General features: G+C 44.7%; 1 protein-coding gene and 1 non-coding gene across 2 annotated transcripts in view; one reads left to right on the top strand and one right to left on the bottom strand.

The window, feature by feature from the left end:
- LOC144770056 (ABC-type organic anion transporter ABCA8-like) overlaps positions 1-22,605 on the bottom strand; it is a 2,854,033-nt gene that overhangs the window by 2,320,745 nt on the left and 510,683 nt on the right. Inside the window, exon 7 of the mRNA XM_078654287.1 lies at positions 17,489-17,627. Within this exon, the coding sequence (XP_078510413.1) occupies positions 17,489-17,627 (139 nt within the window). The remainder of the gene's footprint in view (positions 1-17,488; positions 17,628-22,605) is intronic.
- On the top strand, positions 12,791-12,897 carry LOC144771212 (U6 spliceosomal RNA). Its single transcript, XR_013599169.1, has one exon. It is a non-coding gene; the product is annotated as a U6 spliceosomal RNA (small nuclear RNA).

The raw sequence follows: 22,605 nt of genomic DNA, 5'->3' as shown, positions 1-22,605 counted from the left end.
TAGAGAGGTAGCAAAGAGTATATGTTTGTTATTATGTCCTGAGATCAGGGATGCAGACAAGTTTCATATACTAAACAGGGGCTAGTCGAGGAAGTCCTGTTTCTATCTTACTGGGAGGGTAGAAGTGAGTCCTATGTCTATTTTGGAGGGCCAAGGGGAAGGCAGTGCTTTTAAATTAGCTTTGTGAGGGTCTGGTGATTTGTTGTTGAAGGTTTATGACCCCAGCCATTTTGGGTGATAGATCTGGTTTTCTGAGGAATTCAGGGAAATGGAGTCGAGTAAATACTACAATTTTATGGCCCCAGCCATTTTGGGCAGAAGGATCACAAAAGTAAAGTCGTGTATATCAACTTAAAAAGTGGTGCAAAAATAAAAATGAAAAACTGAGCAAGAGGCACGATACCTTGCCATAGTCCTGGGGTCGTTTTTTGTACGAGATGATTACTCTGCTGGCTTCAACACGCCCTTTTTCCAAGTTGTCGGTGTGTACATTCCTCTTTTCCAATTGTAGACTCCATAAAAAAATAAAAACTCCATTAATACATGATAGCCGATGGTTGTGCTATCAGCGTTGTTTTGTTTTATTCAGTGCACTTCCTGGGGGGGCGGGGCTATGAGGCGACTTCTCTCTGTGTGTGATCGCAGCGCGGTCCTCCCGGCGGCCGCCAAAACCGCGATCCAGCCGGCCCGCCGCCCAGCTCCTTGAGCAGCACTGCAGCCCAACCTCTACTGACCAGGGGCTCCGCCGCCATACACCGCCACAGCACCCGGCGGGCACTCCGGTGAGAGGGGAGAGGCCAGAGGTACCTCCGCCGCGAGCCGTGTGATCCAGGCCTCGGCGCTCCAGCACCAGGGATCAGTCGTCCGGGGCTTCCGCAGCAACAGGGAGGCTCCCAGTGCTTGCCGCCTCCTCGTCAGCACTCTCTGAGGTCCCGCCGCTTCGCTCTGATCTGTGGGTCTAAAGTGACCGCCTGTGACCGGTGACCGCAGCAGTCACGGCAGGTTCCAACCCACCGTCAGGGGCACCGCTGAAGATCCGATGAGAGTGTCGGGCCCCAGACGACAATGCTTCTCCGACGCCCACAGCCTCCCGGTCGATCACGGATCACTGACCGTGACCAGCCTCCTCGGCGACCGCAGCAGCCACAGCAGGCTCTAACCCACCGTCTTGGGCTCTGCCGATGATCCGGTGAAAGTGGCAGGGGTCCCAGCCGACCAGTGCTTCAGGTACGGGTGTTTCACGTTTCAATCCAGTTACTTTCAGGTTGCAATCCAGTTACTTGTGGGAGTTGTGGGAGTTGCATTCCTCGCGAAAGATGAGTGCTAACAGGGATAATTCCGAGAAAGGGATCCCAAGCACTAGGAGCTCCGGACTAGAGCTCCTACCAGGCGGCCATCTTCCTTCCATTCCATCTTCCTTCAATTCATGCTTATTCACCGCTATTTCAGAGCGAGATGATGTTTCCTCTGTTAAGACTAAGCATGGGCGGATTTTGCGAATTGGCAATCCGCGAAATTGCGTATTTATGGATTCGCAATCCACAAAATCCGCGAACTCTCGCGAATTTTGCGGATTCCTTTTTTTTTGTGTTCGCAAGTGTTTCTGCCATTTCGCAAGGGTTTTTTACCAGTTCGCAAACGCGAACTTACTTGTCGGGTAGCAACGGTCGCGACCATGTTGTTTCTACGTCTGGTTCATCACAGCACCCTCTGTTTCACCACTGCCACCCTCTGTTTCACCACTGCCACCCTCTGGCTCACCCATGCCACCCTCTGGCTCACCCATGCCACCCTCTAGTTCATCACTGTAGATTATGGGGGGAAAAGCACACCTGCCCTGCCTCAACTGACATGAATGAATTAGGGGCTGATTAATGTGTCACTGAATTTGAACTTCCAGGCTGGCACCTGCTTCCTTATCTGTAATTGCTTTATGTTGCAGTGTAATTTTTTTAACAGGACCTTTGTTGTATACTTGTAGCTATTCTCTGAGCCTGCTGTGAGGGTCAGAGCGGGGTCATAGAATAGTTGCAAGTAGGCAACTAAACTCTGAAGGGGCCCCTCAGGAAGCACTACAGGGAATGGTTACTAATGATAAGATTGAACTTTTGCACCTGCTGAGTGCTTTCAGTTTTGCAAAAATCCAAATATCCAGCAGCATCCACAAAAAGTAATCCTTCCAGGCACTACAGGGAATGGTTACTAATGATAAGATTGAACTTTTGCACCTGCTGAGTGCTTTCAGTTTTGCAAAAATCCAAATATCCAGCAGCATCCACAAAAAGTAATCCTTCCAGGTCAAGATCCAAATCAAAGTGACCAGCACTTGAAGAAAGCACTGGGATGAGCCTGCTGGACAGGAACAGGAAGTTGGAGACTGTGGGGCACTTCCTTCCTCCCGCCCCCCGCCCCAAAATGGACTCCTTGCAAAACAAAGTGCAGGCAAATGTCAACCTGAGGAGTTATTCTGATAACAATCATAATTTTCAAGGTTTATGCTGCCTGCTGGTGGATTTCTTGTGCGAAATTGCAAATTTTGCAATCTCGCAATTGCGAGATTGTCACTGCCCGCCGCATCTACGTGTTCGCAAGTGTTTACTCCCGCGAAATTGTATAGTATTCTAGTTGGCAAGTGTGACCAAGCAAAAAATCCGCTTTGCACGGATTTACAAATTTATGGCAAGTTCGCGAGAGTTCGCGGATTGCGAATTTGCCGAAAATCGGCAAAATCCGCAAGCGGAACAGATTTTACGCCCATGCTTAGTTAAGACTACTCTTTGTTGGAGTTCTTCCACATCCTGGGATATAGCACCAAGTTTACAGGCCATCTCTTGTAACGCAGACTGAGTCTTGTTGCTATTTTCCCTCATCTGCTGATAATGAGATTGAGCTTCTTGTTTTTGCTCATTTAACAGCTGCAAAATCATCTGAAATGACGAGGACACCTCCCCCTGGAGATTCCAATCAGTAAGTGTATGTGTATTATTCTGAGAGGTACTCACAAAAGGTAAATCAATAAAGTTATCTGACCCAACTGAACCTGGTTCCTCTATTATTCCAGCACTTGGGATTGTCACAGACAAAACAGTTGCAGAAGTTATTACTGCTAGTGGGGCAGAAGAGGGGGAGGATGTAATTGGAGTAGTCCCGGGCAGTACAGGTGCTGATATTGTGACTGCCTGAAGGGCAGGGAGGGAAGTAGATGAAGTTTTCGTTGAATCAACAACCGTCTCCGACTCATCCGACCCACTCACTAATGCCACAGTAGGAGTAATATGCTCAGATTGAGATCGATTAGATATTTCCTTTGCAGGGGCTGTTAGATTCAGCGCATCATTTAGACAATGTAGCTCCTCTGTTGCAACACCTACCTTGGTAGGGCTATTTCCTGAAAGTCTTAAAGCCATAGATTTAACACCGCCTTTAGCTTGCACCCATTTCCCTATAGGACTATTTTCCGCTATAGCTTTTATAACAGTGTGCTTACGTTTATTTATAATTTTCTTGATCTTATTCTTGATCTTGCCTCTTCCTTTTTTTAAGCTGTTAACTTTATCTTTAGCTGAGCCCAAAGGTGTAATATTGCTTGGGTCAAGAACGTCACAATATTCCTCATCAGTTTCTGCTGCATCCACATGTCCCACATATTCTGCCCCTTGAATCTCTACTGCCCCCTCTGTTGCCATAGTTATTATCTCCTCTTCTACCATCGTTTCTGTTGTTAACACCAGTGTTGATATAGATAATATGGCATTAGCACTAGTATCCGCTGCTGGTTGTAGCTCTGATCGTAACTGAGTATCGATATTAGAGGCAGAGTCTCTTAACAATATACAATTCATACTCACAAAATCATTAGAGGTACCAATATCAGTTTCAAAAACCGTAGTTACATCCTGATTTTCCCCGCTAGCTACAGTGTTGCTCTTTGTTCCAGGGGAATTGATAGTATCTGAGGAAGTCACAGAATCAGCAACAGTTGATTTCAGCATAATATTTCCAGATACTGGATTAGTTACTGGGTTAGTTTTAGCAGCGAGAGGGAGACGGAGAAGTGGCTTATTACCGTTCACACATGATACCGGTTTTTCTTAGCCTACCCGCAGTTTTCTTTCCTGCATCAGGAATCTGTATCTCAAACAGCTCCGTAGAATTTTCTGATGTTTCTGCAGCTGTTATCGTGGGTGCCGCAGATACCGTAGATACCACGATAACATCCGTGCCGTTGTTTGCCATCGTCTGCTTCGCCGCCGTTGTTCACGTACTCCTTCCTTGTGGTTTTGGCGCCATTACTCCGAGCTCCGATACAGCTGCAAAACCAGAGTTCCAATGAGTCGGCAGACCAAACCAGCCTAGTGTCGTCCAGCCCTTCGAGGCTGTAGGTATGAAGCGCGGTAGCCATATGGAGCGAATCAGTTCCCTGACGCGGCTCTCAATCAGCCGAAGCCGCAGCATCCGCCTCCAGCTCCATTCCGCCTTTCTCCAGCGCCGCAATCAGGTAGGCTGTTCCTGCCCAGTCTTTAAGCTTTTAAACATACGTCCTTTTCTCTGACAGTTCACAATGAGATGCCGGTGGTAAACTTTTCAAATTGAGATTGGTTGTGAGTCAGTTAGAAAATGCAGAGCGCCATAGCCCGGACCCTCGGTGAGCGTTCTCCGTACTGGCGGTGTCAATCCGCCATCTTGGACCGCAGAAAACTAGTATGCTTTTAAAGAAAAAGTATTCACATTTTAAAAAACTTCAGCGAGACAAAGACCACTGTCTACTTCCCCTGAAGCTGCCACCGTGATTTCCAAAGCTGAAGGAGCTCATAGAGGATTCCTTCCCTTTTGTGAATCAGTTTCCACCTCAACCTGGGAGAAGTATTGCAACCAGAATTAGGGATGCAAATGATTGATACACGTGGGTACAAATTACAATTTGGAAGGGTCAACCTTAACATGCCTGTTCCAAATTGTGAATTGTAATCTATTTCTGAACCCATTTAGAAATACTAAAAACTTTTCACTATTGCTAATGTGTAGTTTCTGTGAATGATAAAACCTGTCTATCCTCCAATGGACCGATATTATCCTTTTGCATTAATTTTCTAATGAAACCGTTACTGCCATGTACATAAAGCAAATAAAGGCACCCCCTATACATTTTAAACAGAATCTTTTCTCCTAACGCCTAGGGGACATTTAATAGTTTATTCTGTCTGGTCCCTAAATAGGGAAGCCCCTCAAATACCAATAAACAACAGTGTTTGCTCCAGGGCAATAGCTTTCCTGATTTTGGACTTACTCTAATGAGGTAGGAGATGCAAGCGTTTGACAACCAAGCCAGCTGATATATCTTCTGTCACTGTCCATCCGGAAACCTAGGGGCAGATTTATTAAGAATTCACGCAACACAGTGCAGCAAGGCAAGATGCTACGCTGTACTGCGTGAATGGCAGAGAGCTGAATGTGCCATATCTACTAAGATATGGCGCTCTTTAGCTCTCTCCATGTGAAGGCACTCTTGAAGCTTCCCTCCTTCCTGCACAAAAACAATCCAAAGAGGCATTTTCCACTTTCTATGTCTGCATCACACATAAAAAGAGGACATAACAAGGAGACAAAAGAAAATTCTCCTTGCTATTCCTTTTTATGGAGGAGTTCCAATGTCACCCAATTGCAGCTTTACAAACATCAAATGGAATTGCGTTGAATCCCTGGATGGATGCAAGGGAACGCCAATGTTTCATCCATGGAACACTGACCACTTAGAAATGAAATGCAACTCAGCACAACCTGCAATGTTGAATACATTTTTTACAAAGCCATGCAAGTCACGCAATGCCACGCAAATCAGGCCTTGTATGGCTTTGTAAAATAAGCTTTTGCGTTGCCCGGCGTCACCTTGCACGACGCGAGGGCGACGCAAAGGCTTACTAACTCTAGGCGCTAGTGTAATCATAATACAAGGCTTAGTTTATTCTTTCCTCTGCACTGAGCAAGACTTCCTATTCCTATATTACAATAGGCTTAGTCGTTAATGGATTTACTAGTCTACATAGTATACATTTTATGAAACTGTAAAATGTGTTTTGTATAAAGATTGATAAAAAGTAAAATGCCAAATGGGAATGAACAAGAGTTGTATCTGAGGGTCGTAAAGATTGGTTGACCTTGTATTTCCGTGCATGATACACAGACGTGCGTGACTTGATTATGCAAAGATGCACAATAGTATTTGGTCACAGAACAATGTTTGCTTTGTGCTCCATCTAGGCTAGCGAATCCCTTTGCAGTGCGTGAGAAGCTCATAGTCCTCACAGAATAAAGGTTTGTTCAGAAATGTTTTAATCTGCCTGCCTCATTAATATTAACAAGGCTGGAATTGAACTGTGGCACCTTGTGAAAAGTAACAAAATGAGGGAATGGAGGCCTTCTTGTGGCAGCAGACCCTTATCCTATCATTCACATTCATTATATATCTGCATTGCAATCCTTTAACGGACAGGGTCACAATGCCATAAACAAGGGCACATTGTAAATAGAGAGTTATGGAATGCATCTGTCAGCACAAGCAGGGTTTGAGCTGTCCAGATATTATTATTATTTTTAGAGTTCTATATAGCGCATACTAAACCTGAGACATCAGGTATCGGAGCGCTTTACATGAGCACCAGTTTCATTACACAAGGACACATTCATTTTTTTATTTTTTGGTTAGGCAGGGGGAGATTAAGTGATTTGCCCAGAATCACAGGATGTTGAGCGTCGTTGGCGAGACTCGAACCAGGATCCCCAGCTCCGAGGTCGACCGCTCTTGCCTTAAGGCTGAATAGCTAGTCTGTTCTCTGCAGGTTCTAACCATTCCATGCTTGGCGAATGAGAAAAGGGTCACAAAACATTTGGGCATTCCCTTTCATATTATATGGGAGGGGCCTGCCCTTTGCTTCCACTGCTTCCTTGCTATGCACAAGGGATCACAATGCTTTCATTGTAACTCATAGCATCCATGACAATTTGAGTTCCACTTCTGTGCAAAGGTAATGCCAGGGCTATGGGAATGCAAAGTATTTTGTGCCCCAGATTTCTTTTACTGCAACAGTGGCTGACAGATACATTCTCTAAAATCGTAGGCCTAGTGCTACATTTCCCTCACTCAGGGTTCCCAATTCTTCATTAGCAATTTCGTTTACCTTCTCTAATTAGTCACTAATAGCAAATATTATAGGAGCTTGAGTAGACAAGGCAAATTCACTCTTCTATGAGACATTTAAACATAAGCATTGATATTGTCTGAGGGGAAAATAAAAAGAATCCCCCATAACCTCCTTGTCCGTCTTCCTCGCCACAGTAATCACTAATGAGCATCCTGCTCCCACAGAAACTCCAAGCAAAAGTTAACATACTAGTCTCCCTATCCCTCCCAACATGGCCCCCAGTGGCAGCCACCAATCACATAAAAGGATACAAGATCCACATCCCGATTTGTTTTTTTTTCTGCACTGCTCCGAGTGCTGTTCATGTTCCTGTTCTACAGGTGAGGTGGGGGCGGCGGTCCTGCTTTGGCGGACTCTTGGGCCCCATTCTGATGGGGGGGAGTTGGTTTTCATGCTTGTATTGCCTGTTTCACTCCCCCCTTGGTTGGCGCTTAGGACATTTTTCCCTGTCCTGCTCTAGCGGAATCTGGGAATTGCTGTGCCTGTCTCTTTTGTTTGTGCTACGGGGGGCTGGTGTGTCTCATGTGGGTTCCCTTCCTCCCACGTGCTTGTTTCTTTTTGCTGTCCTACCGGGAAAGCATATCTTCGCTGTTTTCGTGCCTACGCAGGGGGCGGTGAGGGATGGTGGTTCGCTCGCCGGTTCCCTCCCTCCCTCCCGCATGCATGTTTGATTTGGCTGTGCTGCCGATTCCTGCTTTAGCGGTCTCGGCATGCCTTGCTTCTTTTCTTACCTCCCGGTGGTGCTGGTGAGTTGCATGTGGGTTCCCTCCTTCCTCGTGGTTGTCCACTTCCACGTCTCCAGCGGCTGAGCTCCGTGGGCTTGTTTGCCGGCCTGGGAGGGGGCGTGGCTTCATACCGTCTTGCTGTGGTTTAGCGCAATGTGTGCTGCGCGCCTTCTGGCGGCTAGTGGGGGTGTTGTGTTTAATGTGGTCACTTCTTGGCTTGCTTGTTAGTAGTTAGGTATTTCCCCTGACGTCCTAACTCTGGCTTCTGTCATGATTTTCATGGGCGTGCAGATGGCCGGCCTGGGACGTGTTCCTTATGGTACGTGCCTTGTTGTGGGGGGCGGCTGGTCCTGCTTTAGCAGACTCTTGAGCTCCGTTTTGGGGGATGCTATGTCATTTGTTCTGTTTCCCCCCCCCCCCCCTTGTTGGGCACTTTATGCATATTCCCCCGTCTTGCTTTAGCGGACCAGCGGGGTCTTGCTTTCTGTGCCGGTTCTGTTTCTGCTACTGACACCGGGTCTTGCCTTTGCAGACTCAGCGTCTTGTCTGGGGGCCTGATATTGTTTACTTGTGTTGCCGTGTCCTGCTCTAGCGGACTCGGCCTGTTTGTTGGTGCCTCCTGATGCCGCCTTTGTGCCAGAAACCGGTCCCCGGAAGCTTGTTTCCTTTCCAGTAAAGAATTGGCTTGGTAGTTTGGTCTGCCCTGTTCCCATGATGCACTGGGCCAGGGACAGACTAATTTGCATGTAGCCAGGTTCTGAACTGGGATGGTGCAGTGAGCTAAAAAACGGTGATGGATCAAGCCCAGATCTTTTGACTGGGTATAAGTGTTCTGCTTAATTCAGATGCTCTGTCCATCACCACCCCCTTTTCTGAATCGTTTTGGCCACCACAAGCGTGGAAGGGTATGCTCAGATGTGAGTCCCTTGCTCACTGCACCATCAGGATTCAAGCAAGCCGGGCCGAAGACGGCTGTAATGCCATAAACCGGTCCCCGGAAGCTAGTTTCCTTTCCAGTAAAGAATTGGCTTGGTAGTTTGGTCTGCCCTGTTCCCATGATGCACTGGGCCAGGGACAGACTAATTTGCATGTAGCCAGGTTCTGAACTGGGATGGTGCAGTGAGCTAAAAACGGTGATGGATCAAGCCCTGATCTTTTGACTGGGTATGAGTGTTCTGCTTAATTCAGATGCTCTGTCCATCATCACCCCCTTTTCTGAATCGTTTTGGCCACCACAAGCGTGGAAGGGTATGCTCAGATGTGAGTCCCTTGCTCACTGCACCATCAGGATTCAAGCAAGCCGGGCCGAAGACGGCTGTAATGCCAGAAACCGGTCCCCGGAAGCTTGTTTCCTTTCCAGTAAAGAATTGGCTTGGTAGTTTGGTCTGCCCTGTTCCCATGATGCACTGGGCCAGGGACAGACTAATTTGCATGTAGCCAGGTTCTGAACTGGGATGGTGCAGTGAGCTAAAAAACGGTGATGGATCAAGCCCTGATCTTTTGACTGGGTATGAGTGTTCTGCGTAATTCAGAAGCTCTTTCCATCACCACCCCCTTTTCTGAATCGTTTTGGCCACCACAAGCGTGGAAGGGTATGCTCAGATGTGAGTCCCTTGCTCACTGCACCATCAGGATTCAAGCAAGCCGGGCCGAAGACGGCTGTAATGCCAGAAACCGGTCCCCGGAAGCTTGTTTCCTTTCCAGTAAAGAATTGGCCTGGTAGTTTGGTCTGCCCTGTTCCCATGATGCACTGGGCCAGGGACAGACTAATTTGCATGTAGCCAGGTTCTGAACTGGGATGGTGCAGTGAGCTAAAAAACGGTGATGGATCAAGCCCTGATCTTTTGACTGGGTATGAGTGTTCTGCTTAATTCAGATGCTCTGTCCATCACCACCCCCTTTTCTGAATCGTTTTGGCCACCACAAGCGTGGAAGGGTATGCTCGGATGTGAGTCCCTTGCTCACTGCACCATCAGGATTCAAGCAAGCCGGGCCGAAGACGGCTGTAATGCCAGAAACCGGTCCCCGGAAGCTTGTTTCCTTTCCAGTAAAGAATTGGCTTGATAGTTTGGTCTGCCCTGTTCCCATTATGCACTGGGCCAGGGACAGACTAATTTGCATGTAGCCAGGTTCTGAACTGGGATGGTGCAGTGAGCTTAAAAAACGGTGATGGATCAAGCCCTGATCTTTTGACTGGGTATGAGTGTTCTGCTTAATTCAGATGCTCTGTCCATCACCACCCCCTTTTCTGAATCGTTAAGGCCACCACAAGCGTGGAAGGGTATGCTCAGATGTGAGTCCCTTGCTCACTGCACCATCAGGATTCAAGCAAGCCGGGCCGAAGACGGCTGTAATGCCAGAAACCGGTCCCTGGAAGCTTGTTTCCTTTCCAGTAAAGAATTGGCTTGGTAGTTTGGTCTGCCCTGTTCCCATGATGCACTGGGCCAGGGACAGACTAATTTGCATGTAGCCAGGTTCTGAACTGGGATGGTGCAGTGAGCTAAAAAACGGTGATGGATCAAGCTCTGATCTTTTGACTGGGTATGAGTGTTCTGCTTAATTCAGATGCTCTGTCCATCACCACCCCCTTTTCTGAATCATTTTGGCCACCACAAGCGTTGAAGGGTATGCTCAGATGTGAGTCCCTTGCGCACTGCACCATCAGGATTCAAGCAAGCCGGGCCGAAGACGGCTGTAATGCCAGAAACCAGTCCCCGGAAGCTTGTTTCCTTTCCAGTAAAGAATTGGCTTGGTAGTTTGGTCTGCCCTGTTCCCATGATGCACTGGGCCAGGGACAGACTAATTTGCATGTAGCCAGGTTCTGAACTGGGATGGTGCAGTGAGCTAAAAAACGGTGATGGATCAAGCCCTGATCTTTTGACTGGGTATGAGTGTTCTGCTTAATTCAGATGCTCTGTCCATCACCACCCCCTTTTCTGAATCGTTTTGGCCACCACAAGCGTGGAAGGATATGCTCAGATGTGAGTCCCTTGCTCACTGCACCATCAGGATTCAAGCAAGCCGGGCCGAAGACGGCTGTAATGCCAGAAACCGGTCCCCGGAAGCTTGTTTCCTTTCCAGTAAAGAATTGGCTTGGTAGTTTGGTCTGCCCTGTTCCCATGATGCACTGGGCCAGGGACAGACTAATTTGCATGTAGCCGGGTTCTGAACTGGGATGGTGCAGTGAGCTAAAAAACGGTGATGGATCAAGCCCTGATCTTTTGACTGGGTATGAGTGTTCTGCTTAATTCAGATGCTCTGTCCATCACCACCCCCTTTTCTGAATCGCCTTTGTGCTTGTAGCAGTCCCGGCGTGTTTTCCGGGGTGCCCGCCCTCACTGTCCAGGGTTCGAATCCTGCCTTATCTGTGGCGGTTTCACCTGGTGGTAACTTTTGGTGAGTTCCGTGTGCGTTTCCCTGCCCGCCTTCCTGTTTGTGGCCACGGCATTTTGTGTCCTGCTGTTGGTAATTTTTTAAGGCGGGCATGTGGGGGGCTGCATTCGCTCATGGTTTGTGTCCGCTTCTGATACTGCATGTCTTTATGTGGCGCTTGCCTCGCGGGTGCTTGTAAGGTTTGGTGTTTCCCTCCCCTTGTGCTTCTGCGTACTCACTATGTTGTTGGCTTCCCTCTGGGTCACTCTGGTGGGTCACTTACGTGTTCTCTTCTTCTGTCTGCCCCTCTCATTTTGCAGGTTACTGTGTCCTGCTTTAGCGGACTTGATGTTCCCTGCTTTCGGGGCTCCCTGTTTTGCTCGCATGGGAGGGGGTTTGACTGTGGGTTTGTGGGTCCCTGGTTCTATCCCGGGTTTCGTCACAGTTTGGGCTTCTGCTTTGTATGTCGCAGAGCTGTTTGATCTCGTTATCATGTCCTTTAATTGCTACGCTTCTTGGGTTCATACGGTGACATGCCTGCAGCGTACTGCTCCCAGACTGGGGCTCTTTTCTATGGTTTCCATGGTGATGGTGCGCTTTTGGGGTGCTCCTCCTTGCCATACTGATGTTGCTGGTCGTTCTTTTTTCGCGGTCGCGGATGGTTCTTCTGGTTCTATGGACTCAGTCCCTTGCCTTGCGTTGTTTCGGCAGATGTTGGTTCCTGCGGTGGCGGCTGCCTTGCATGTTCGGGACTCACTTCCCCCTCCCGTGAGGGCCTGCTGTGTTCCGGGTCCTTCCCGTATCACGGTGAGGGTGGTAGTTGTGGACCTGCAGGGTCTTTTTCTGCTGGGGACGGATCTTGGGGTTCTTCTTCGATGCATCCATTCCTTCCTGTTGTTTCCTGGGTCCATTATGGATTTCCACTGGTTTCTGTTTTGGATGGTGGGATGTCTCACGGTGGCCTATGTCCGGTGTTGAATCTGCCTTGGTTGGGTTGCTGTTTTGGTTTCGTCACATACCTGCTGGTGTCCTTGGAGGTGTTCCTGCCTCTGCTCATTCATTGGGCTTATGGATTCCTTCGGTTTGCGGGATGTTTCTCTCCATGCCCCTGTCCTTTTCACCTCTCGTATTGGTTTGCCTTTTGGCCTGTGTTCCTCCCCTCGTGTCTTTACTCTGGTTCTGGCACCTCAGATGCTTCCTGATTCCTTCTCTGGTTCGGGTGTACGTTGGGGCTCACTTGGGACGCTGTTGGGTTTGGTGTTCGGGCATCATGCACTGACTTTGCTTCTGGTGTCTGTTTTCGGACCCTGGTGTCGGGGACTTGCCCTCCAGTGTGGCTTTGGTTGGAGGTCCGGTTATGCTGTTCGCCTACTTGTTAGTGGTGCCTTGGGCTACTCTCCCATGGTCTCTTATGGTGTGTTATGTTGTTTTTCTCATTGACACCCCTATGGTCTGGTTTTCGATTTATGGGTTCCGGTGCCTTCCCTAGTGTGGGTGCTCGCTTCAGCAGCACATATACTAAATTTGGAACGATACAGAGAAGATTTGCATTGCTTCTCCGCAAGGATGACACGCAAATTCATGAAGCGTTCCATATAGTTGGTGTCAGACGTCTGTTCTGACGTCGTCCGTTTCTGTTTTGCTCCCTCTCGGATGGTCGCTGCGAGTGCCTGTCTGTTGCCTTGGGGGAGCCTACTCTGGCCGATTCTTGGTTGCGAGGGTGGTGGTCCGTGGGTCTGATTTCTCGCTCCTCCCTTTGCATGATGCTGAGACCTGTCCTTTTGGGTCGCTTGCCTTTTTACGGCCTTGCTGTGGATTCACCGTGTCGGTGCCCGGACAGGCTCTCATGTTCTTCTTCTCTCTGCTGGGAGGATTGCGATGTTCATTCCCTCAGTTTCCTCTGTCGACTCCTTGGTTCCGGGCCGGGGTCGTGGTTTGACTCCCTGTCTGCGGTTTCTCTCCCGTTCAGGGAGTATGTGATGGCGGCATGTCTGTTTGGGATCTTTCCATCCTTGGGGTCTTTATTTATCTGTTCCGGGTGATGGTCCAGCCATTGCGGTGGTGTTTGGAGTGTCCATTGGTGGACTTGTTTGCATCTTTGGTCCGTTGCTTGTTCCGTTGTTTCTGCGCTTTTGTGCCTTTTTCCATGGGCATGGCGGATTGATGCATTATCCTTCGGGTGGCCGAGGGGCCTGTTGTCTGCCTTCCTCTGGTTCCCCTGATTCTGGCGATTGTGCTGCGGTTTGGGTGTGATGGGGTATTGGTGCCTCTGGTAGTTCCGGGTTGGCTTCGCCTCCCATGGTTTCTTCTGTTGTTGGTGGTGGCATTGCTTCCTGGTTGGGTTTTGCAGTTGCTTTTGCTTGCGTTTCATGGGCCCTCTGGTTCCTCTTCCGGTGTTCCGGTCTGTGTTCCTTCTGGGATGGCTCTTGTGATGTATTCCCTGTTCCTGAATGATTGTTCATTTGGGTTTGCGGGTCTTGTCCTGCTGTGCGGGCGCCCCTCTTCTTTTCTTGTATTTTGCTTTGCATTGGGTCTCCTTTGCTATTTGGTGTCTGCTCTAGGGTTTGGCTCCTGATCGGGTCCCAGATACATATTTTGGGGGATCGGTGTTGGTTGGGCCGGCCCTATCTGCCATCCATGTTCGGGGGGGGCTGCCTTTGGTGTTTTTATTGGACTCCCTTTTGTGTCTGTGGGGCCTTTGAGGTTCATCTTTTCGCTTCTCCTCCCTGGTGTTCCTTCCATGGTGTTGGGTGCATTGCATGGGGTTCCCTTTGATCAGTTGATGTTGGGGGACTTGCTGTGTTTTGGGCGCTCTTGAATGCCCTTCCTTCTTTTGTGCCTGCTTGTGCTCTTTATTTGGTCGATTGATGGAGTTATTGCTTCCTGTTGACTCCTTGGCACATTTTTGGGTGTGTAGCGTGCCTTGGTGTATTATTGACTCACACGGCTGATTTTTCTGTGGTGGTTTATTGTTTGTCCTTTTTGCTGCAGCGTCTGGAGCTGTTGCCTTCTCTTCCACTCTCACTCGGTGGATTTGGGCGGCTCTCCTTTTGGTGTCTGTTTCAGTCGGTGGTTCCCCCTCGTCCGGTTTGGGGGCGTTTCACTTGTTTTGTGGCTGTTTCTTGGGCCGCCTTTTGGGTTATTTCTGTGGGTGTTTTGCTGGACGTCCACTTGGTCTTCCCCTCATGCCTTCTTTCTCATTCCAGCTTGGGGTTGGTGCTTATTTTGCCTTTGCCTCTTTGGTTCCGTACTCAGTGATTTCTTGAGGTGTTTTACTCTCCGTTGTTGTCACTGGAATGTTTTGTTGGACTGCCTTCCGCGTGTGGGCTGTGTTTCCTTTCCATGAAGATGATATTGCTTTGGTATCTGCTCATTAGTGATTACTGTGGCGAGGAAGACAGACGAGGAGGTAATGCCCCGGTTACTTACCGATAATCTTCATTACTCCGAGTCCTATTCTTCCTCGCCACAGTATAGTTTCCCTTCCCTCCCGGCCCTTTGTTGTGGCTTCATGTATGCGGCTTTTATTTACAGGTCGTGATGTGAATCTTGTATCCTTTTATGTGATTGGTGGTTCCCACTGGGGGCCATGTTGGAGGAATAGGGAGACTAGTATGTTAACTTTTGCTTGGAGTTTCTGTGGAAGCAGGATGCTCATTAGTGATTATTGTGGGGAGGAAGACTAGGACTCGGAGTAATGAAGATTACTGGTAAGTAACCGGGGCATTATAAGTGGCTAGACATAAAGCACATTAAAGGAGCACACAGTATTATCAGGCAGCACTGCCATGCTTTTACCGGGCCATCACAAGTGGTGATATTTGGAAAAATCAAATTTACTATAACCATTTCCTAGCATTCACCAAATTCTGTCCCATTTCCCAGCCACAGTTCCATCTGTGCCTATGCACAAAAATATCAGTGGTACAGGAAGTTATATCACACACTCATGGAGCCCAATGACATTCCAGGCTTGAACTCATACCACAGCTTTGGGGGAAAGGCAAGCAACACATCTATAACTGTAAATGGGAGTCCTAGAGGCCGGTTTCATTTCTGTTCCTCACATTGTCTCACATTGTCTCAATTACTCCAAGACTAGTAGTACTAAGGCTTGTGCCAGAGGTCCAAAGAGCAGGCAAGGAGTAGCAGCTGTAACTCATGTTACCCATAATCCATGTCTATGATTATATTCCTAAAAATAAAATGTATCAAAATAAAATTGGAACAATTGAATGCTGTGTACTACCATGAATGGAATTATTGAAAATGGACTATATCAGAGGACTTAAATTAATATTAGTCTTTCGATCGTTCAGTCATGCAATTTTTCTTTATTCTCTAAAAAATGTATGAGATGTTATAAGCACATGCCCTGCATCATCTTTGTATCAAAATGTAGTGCTTTTTAAGCTAATTGAAATAGTCCTCATTAGTCTTAAAGCCGCACTAAGATTTCTGCAACATTTGTACAATTTTGTAAAATTTGAGTTCTATTCATGTGAAAGTTTTTACCTTTTAAATATGTGCTTTGATTTTCCTCAGTCTTTCTACGTGAACATCCCCAATATCTTGTTGATTATTCGGGCTCTTTGTGTCCCTGTATCTTTACATTGTCAGTTGTGCTCATTTTTAATGTGCCTCCTAATTTAGGTCTCTAAAGGGCATTGGCTAAAGTGTATGAGAAATAAAAAAAAAAGTACATTCCTTGTCATTGGAAAATCTTTGTTGCCTTCATTTAAAAGTGAGAACGCTTAGGGGCCAGTAATTTCTAGTTTTTTTCATAGTACTACAAAACGCTATTCACAAACCTTTGTGCGGAATTGTTCTGAATTTACACCTCTGCCTCTCCTATCTTTTTCTGTGCGGAGATCTCTACCTGGAGTGCAAAGTCTCTGCATACGTACGTATATGTTTTGGTAATAAATATGAGAGGGACAGAGGCTTAGGAAGGGACACTCCCAATCCATAAAAGAGTAAACCCTTTTCGGTTCACAAACTGCACTTCTAAAGTTACTACAGCCAAATAGGGACCCACAACTGTAGTAAAGAACTCCAGTTCAGAACTGGAGTAATTCCAGCACCAAAATGACCACTTGGGAGTGCTGTAGCATTTTCTGTCTTAAGATCTACATTTAGAATAAATATGTAATATTAATTTTCATGAATACTTAACATAAAAATATTGTAAGAGACTTTTTCCAAGTTCAGTAAACATGTTTTACTTTACCATAGGGAGACCAGGTAATTGGAGGAGATCTCTCTATGGTAAAGTATTGGGAAAAGTAATCTTTACTTTACCATAGGGAGATCTCTGCAACAGGGGAATAGATCACTGCATGGTAAAGTGTGGGGAAAAGTTCCCTATACTTTACCATAGGGAGACGTCCTCCTGGGTGGCCAAAATATAAAGTATAAGGAACTGTAAAAAAGCTTGTTAAAGTTGAAAAAAAGTTTGTAAAATATTTAATGTCAAATAGTAATCTAAATTACTGTTATATTTATATTTTAAATATAGAACTAAAGACAAAATGCTACAGCATTAATAACTGAATAAAAAAAGATTTAATGTAAATATATTAAATTACATTTAAAAGGTTCACAAGTTTAAATTAAAAATAAATTCCTACATAAAGTAAACACATTACATTATTTTATTATGCATTAATAGTCATTAAGAGATTTATACTATTCATTAAAAATAATTTAATCACAGTTCAAAAAAATTGCAATATTTTTAAATGCAAAAAAGTACTAAAATATTTTATAATTAAATACAAAATATGTACTAAACATTAAATTATATTTAATTATATTTTTGAATACATAAACTTGTTTAAGTTAAATTAACATTATTTTCTATGGAGTTTACGTTTAAGCTCCTTACCTCCTTTAATTTCTATTGTGGGTTGTGTGGCATTACATTGGGTTGTCCATGTGTGGTGCTAGACTTACTACTGCATTTTTTAGTAGTAGCTTATATTTGTAAGTAAGGCTCCTCCCCATTTGTCAGGGGTGGAAACATGTAAGTTTATATTTTTCAAAAGTAGTAAAGTTACTAAAAAATGTAAAAGCAAATGATTACACTACTCACAAGTGTAACTTAACTTTGTGAATAGCTATGTCAGAGCCTTAATTAGCATTATCCAGCATACATGAACAGACACATTGAGATTTCTAAGTGAGACTTACAGAGGAAATACCGTAGAGGAAGAACAGGAGGAAGATCACAAGGTAACTGGAATCAAGCAGCAATGTATTTGTTATAATTACTGCCAATAGACTGGCCATAATGAATATATATCCAGCATATAGTAGACCCCAGGACAGCCTAAAAAGAGAAAAAACACAAAGGAATTACTACTGGTACAGCAAAATGTAAATACAGTCAGAACAGAATTATCAAATCACCGGTAAGAATGTTTCAACAGTATTCTTGCAGGTGGCAACACATCTTGTCTAAAGATCTATGCTTCATAAAATTAGCCCTCACAGCCATCTATCATCTCAAATTCAAAATCCACAACAACAACTGCATTAAATAATGGTCATGAGTAGATATTAGTCCAATGGGTTCAACTAGATGTTACCATAAACAAATTATAGTCAATTAATAATTATCAAATAACACTATTTCCATAATTGCTTCTTGTACATATGGCTGAAGAGATACAATAGACAGCTCCCCGGTACACTATATGAAATGCTCTTAGTAGAGAATTCTCTAAGGAGTGCTGCCTGAAGAGAGAGGGGCTGTTTGAGACATTTTTTTTTATTAGACAATAGGTTGTGACTTAGGTTTGTGGGGATGTAAATTCAAAATGTTTTGATTGAGTACAATCATGAATATAGATTTTTAGAACGAGAGTGGCATTAACAATAATAGCAAAAGATTATTGATAATAAAGGAAAAAATGAAAGCATAAATCAGATATTATTTTACAGGAAACCCACTTATATAAGTGACAATATCAATGTAAAAAAAATCTTGGCTTGAACAATCCCTGTTTAAGGTTATTGGGGTAAAACTAGGAGAGTAGCCTGAATTAAGGTTCATCAAATACTGGCTAATCTGTTGGGGGTTATGGATTATAGCAAGTCTTATAATGCAAGAACAATGCACAAACGAAAGAAACTTATGATAGTTAACATATATAACCCAATAAAAATGTATACCTTACCTATCCAGAGAATGACTATTGAACTGCATAATTGACAGTCATCATACATTCTGAATGGGACCTGGAATGCTTTAATAGTGCCAATTGATGAATCAATTATAATGAGGGGGAGTATAAACCCAAATTCAGACAAACTATTAGTAATGTGTTTTCAGATTCAGATTGAATCAATATAGAGCAAACCTTAAATTCAAAGAGCCCTTGTAATGTATTTTTCTTTCGTGAACAGCAGTTTTCCAGAATTGACTGCTCTCTCGTTTCTAGAAGCCTACAAAATGCTTTTACTACGACTTAAATAGCTCCTCGTGGTATATTAGATCATGCAATGATTAATATTAGACAAAGAGCCTAGCTTATACAATAGTGCTTCAATGCAATTACAAAATGAAATGGAAACGACTGATAGATGGGATGTACTGGCACAAGTCTGGGGACTATATCAACTTGTTTATATGAACTATATTAAATCAGCCGGCATTAACATCAACAGTAATATTTAAAGGATACATTGGAGGTCTGACTGCTAAATACTTGATTCAGCTATTCAAGGAAGGGAAAGGAGAAGTTCAAAAATCCAAGATGAGATAATTTAGTTAGATCAACTTATTTTCAACACAGACAATGTACAGGCTCGTGCTAGTTATATAAATAAACAGTGTAAGAGTCTGAGACCTGTGAGAAAGCCGGAAAGACATTAGTGCAATTCATATGAAACAAAGAAAAGATATAGGTCAAAATAAACAAACGAGAAATCCAAAGCAAAGATAATCAATAAGAAAAGAAATAAAATTATGTCTTTATTTGAGACATTTTATAAAGAAAAATACAACTTGTATTTGGAGGACTGTCAATATATTTCTTTACATTAGCCCAGTCCCCCAAACTTATTGATTGTGATCAAGGGGACCTAGAGAGGAAATAAAAGATAATTAAATTATAGATCCAACCAGAAAGCTAAAAAATAGTAACACAGCAGTGTTAAATGGCCTACCAACAAAATCTATAAATACATATTGACAATTTTGGTTAAACACTTACTACCTCTCTTCATTAAAATTCAAAAACAGATATAACCTGAATGAAATGGAAAGATACAAAGTTTCCCGGAAACAAATGCAAGATAATAATGAATATTTGCCTCCAGGCCACTTATTCTACTAAATTGTAATGCTAAAATACATGCAACTATGAGAGCAACAAGGCAAATAAAGAAATGTGTACTGTATCTGCTCTAGCCAACAATGTCACATGGGGTTATTTGAAAACATGTTGAGGATAGCTGTACAGTAAAAATTATGCTTCTGCACACATGAAGCAAATGTCAGTGATTAAAGTCGATGCCATAAAGGCGCTTAATAGGGTAACATGGAGACGTCTCTGAAAGGTAATGCAAAGATACAATTTTGGCTTGATATGTACTGTATGATTAAGATAACAATATAAGAACAAAGAGGCATATGTGTTAAAAAATTAATACAAACACAAACAATTGAAATCTGTTGCAGAACACGACTCGGATGGCCCCTTCACCTGGAATATATATTTTATTTATTAAGCTTCAAGTAATCTGAATTTGGCTACGGTCATGAATTTCCAAATTTAAAATGGGCAACAAGTATACCAAGTGAATCTTTATACAGCTGATCTAAAATGTTGTCCTCTTATGTTTCTATATTCTTATCTGTGCCGATATCAAACCCCCTTTAGATCGAGAGTCATCTGGGCTGCTTTATGTCTAAAATCATTTGAATGGAAACATATTTATGTCTTAATTATTTTCTGAGCAAAAGGCTTACTGATAAAGTGTTAGACCTGACACCCTTGGTATTGTCTCCCCACCCAAACAGTTTGCTTCCTCCCCTCCTGTTTTCTGAATGTTGTTTCTGTTGGCATTAGGACTTTGTGAACTATACAACTGTAGCACTAAAGTGCTTGTGCTGTCTCCGTCAAACATGGTGAAATTGGCCTTCACCTGATTGGCACATTTCATTTACTTATAAGTCCCTAGTATATGGTACTACATTTAGCCAGGACCTGTAAATAAATACTACTAGTGAGCCTGCTATTATGCTACCTACTATCAGTAGCCCTTTAAAACATCTTAGGCCTGCCATTGCAGCCTGTAGTGCAGTGTTATAACTGCCAATTTGGCATGGTAAAATTAACCTTTTGCTAGGCATAAACTTCCCTTTGATCATGCATATAAGTCACTCTTATGGTAGGACCTAATCGGACCCTAGGGCAAGGTGCATTGTATTTAACAGGTAGGGCATGTGTTTTTCAGTTCCTGGAAGTGAAAAACTCCCAAATTCATTTTTCACTACTGTAAGGCATACCCCTTCCATTGGATAACACTGTGTTACAGTATTACATTGAAAGTGCTAAAGTTTGATTGGGAACAGGTAGAAATGTCATGTTTGGTCTCAATCGAGTTGTCATTTTAAATCCTCATGAATAATAAAGTTGGATTTTATGCCAAAATTCTGAACATACCACTTTAAAAAGTAGGCATTTTCTTTAATTTCTTATCCTAATCATTTGGTGCCTGCGGCCTGTGTCCTGGGTCACATGACTGTGAATAGCTTGGCAGTTGGCCTTTGTGCATTCCTACCATACCGGACAGTGAGACAAAGGTGGGACCTAGGTGTTGACCAGATGAGCGATCCAGCTACAATGTGTTGGGTGAAGATGTACATGCTCCCTGCCCCACTTACATTTCAAAGGGCTTGCCTCCTGCACAAACACAAAGTAACTTGACACCAGTCTTTTGTCATCCTAGACTACTTGTCGCCTGGGTAGGGGAAGGAAGGAACTATCCAGAACCAGATATGGGGGTAGCCTAGAAGTTTCCCCTAACTTGCTCCAGGTATAAATATTGGACCTTCAGTACACTTCTGCTTCTGGACCTGTGCAGGACACCCAGAAGGACTGCCTTGTACTTCAGAGGACTTTGTTGTTGCGTATGGTCTGCTTTTTACCTCATAGGTCTCCCCTGTTCTCACCAAAGGCTGTCCTGCTGCTTGAATCCTGTTTCGTACACTCAGAGAACTGCCCTGCTGCTTTAAGCCTGACTTGCTGCTTGATCCCAGGGCTACCTGAGTGACTCCAAGGTCTAGTTGGCTGGCCTTTCGTGTGAGCTACAGAGATATACCAAGCTCTAGGGAGCATGAACCCTGCACCTGGCCTATTCCTGAAGTGAGTCCTGACAACCCCTAAGTGGTGCACAACCAGTGTTGGACCCTTGGAAGTTACGCTAAAAGTGCTCCTCTGGCTAAAACCTGAAACTTGGGACTTGTGGCCTGAGAATCAACAGAAGACCGGGACCTACCTGCTCGCCGATCGGCCAGAGGTGTATCTCTGGAGGCTATTTATCAAAAAAGGGGGACTCTAGGAGCTATTCAAAAAGTCCGGTGACCCATGCTCTCCAAGTTAAACTCATACCAAAGGGAGTCACCGATCCTAAGTAGAGATAGAGAGAAGGAAAGTAGGAGGTACTCTTGTCATGTGCTACTCTAATTGTGGGGGCAGTGTGTCTTCATCTTGATGCCCTCACACACCCCAAAGGATGTCATGCTCATCATTGGGCTTTTGCTCCTCGTCGGGCCGGTGCTGCAATGCCCTACGGGTCCCCCGAAGGGTCCCTTTTTTGATTGATCTTTTGATGAAGCTGTATGTGTGTATGGGTGTAAGTGGCAGTGAAGTCCTAGAAGGTGTATAAAAAATGGCTGGAGGGGGAGTGATTCATTTTTATTAAGGTGATCCCTCTGTCATTATTAAAACAAAGTGTATGGTGCTGCTTTAAGGGGTATTATGTCTCTTGGTAGCTGGGTGACTTTATGTCCCTAGTGGGCATATGTTCTGGTCGACATGTTTCATGCTTTAGTGGTCTCAGGGGGAGATCCATGGCATTTCGCCAGGACCGAGTAAGAAAGTTGTATCTACAGTTGCCCGAAAATGTTGGTGCCCCCGGATAAATGAAGAGAGTAGAAATTCTGAAACAACAGGAGTAAAAAAACAAAGATACAGTTTGCCATTAGGGGATATATACCATTGGAAATTTTGCTCAGGTCTGGGTTCTCCATTGGAGGGCCAGGTGCTTGTAGTTTGTAGGCCTGGTAGTAAAATACG

This window comes from Lissotriton helveticus, chromosome 7, assembly GCF_964261635.1.
Source record: "Lissotriton helveticus chromosome 7, aLisHel1.1, whole genome shotgun sequence".
Lineage (NCBI taxonomy): Eukaryota > Metazoa > Chordata > Amphibia > Caudata > Salamandridae > Lissotriton > Lissotriton helveticus.
This window is presented reverse-complemented; position numbering and strand designations above follow the sequence as displayed.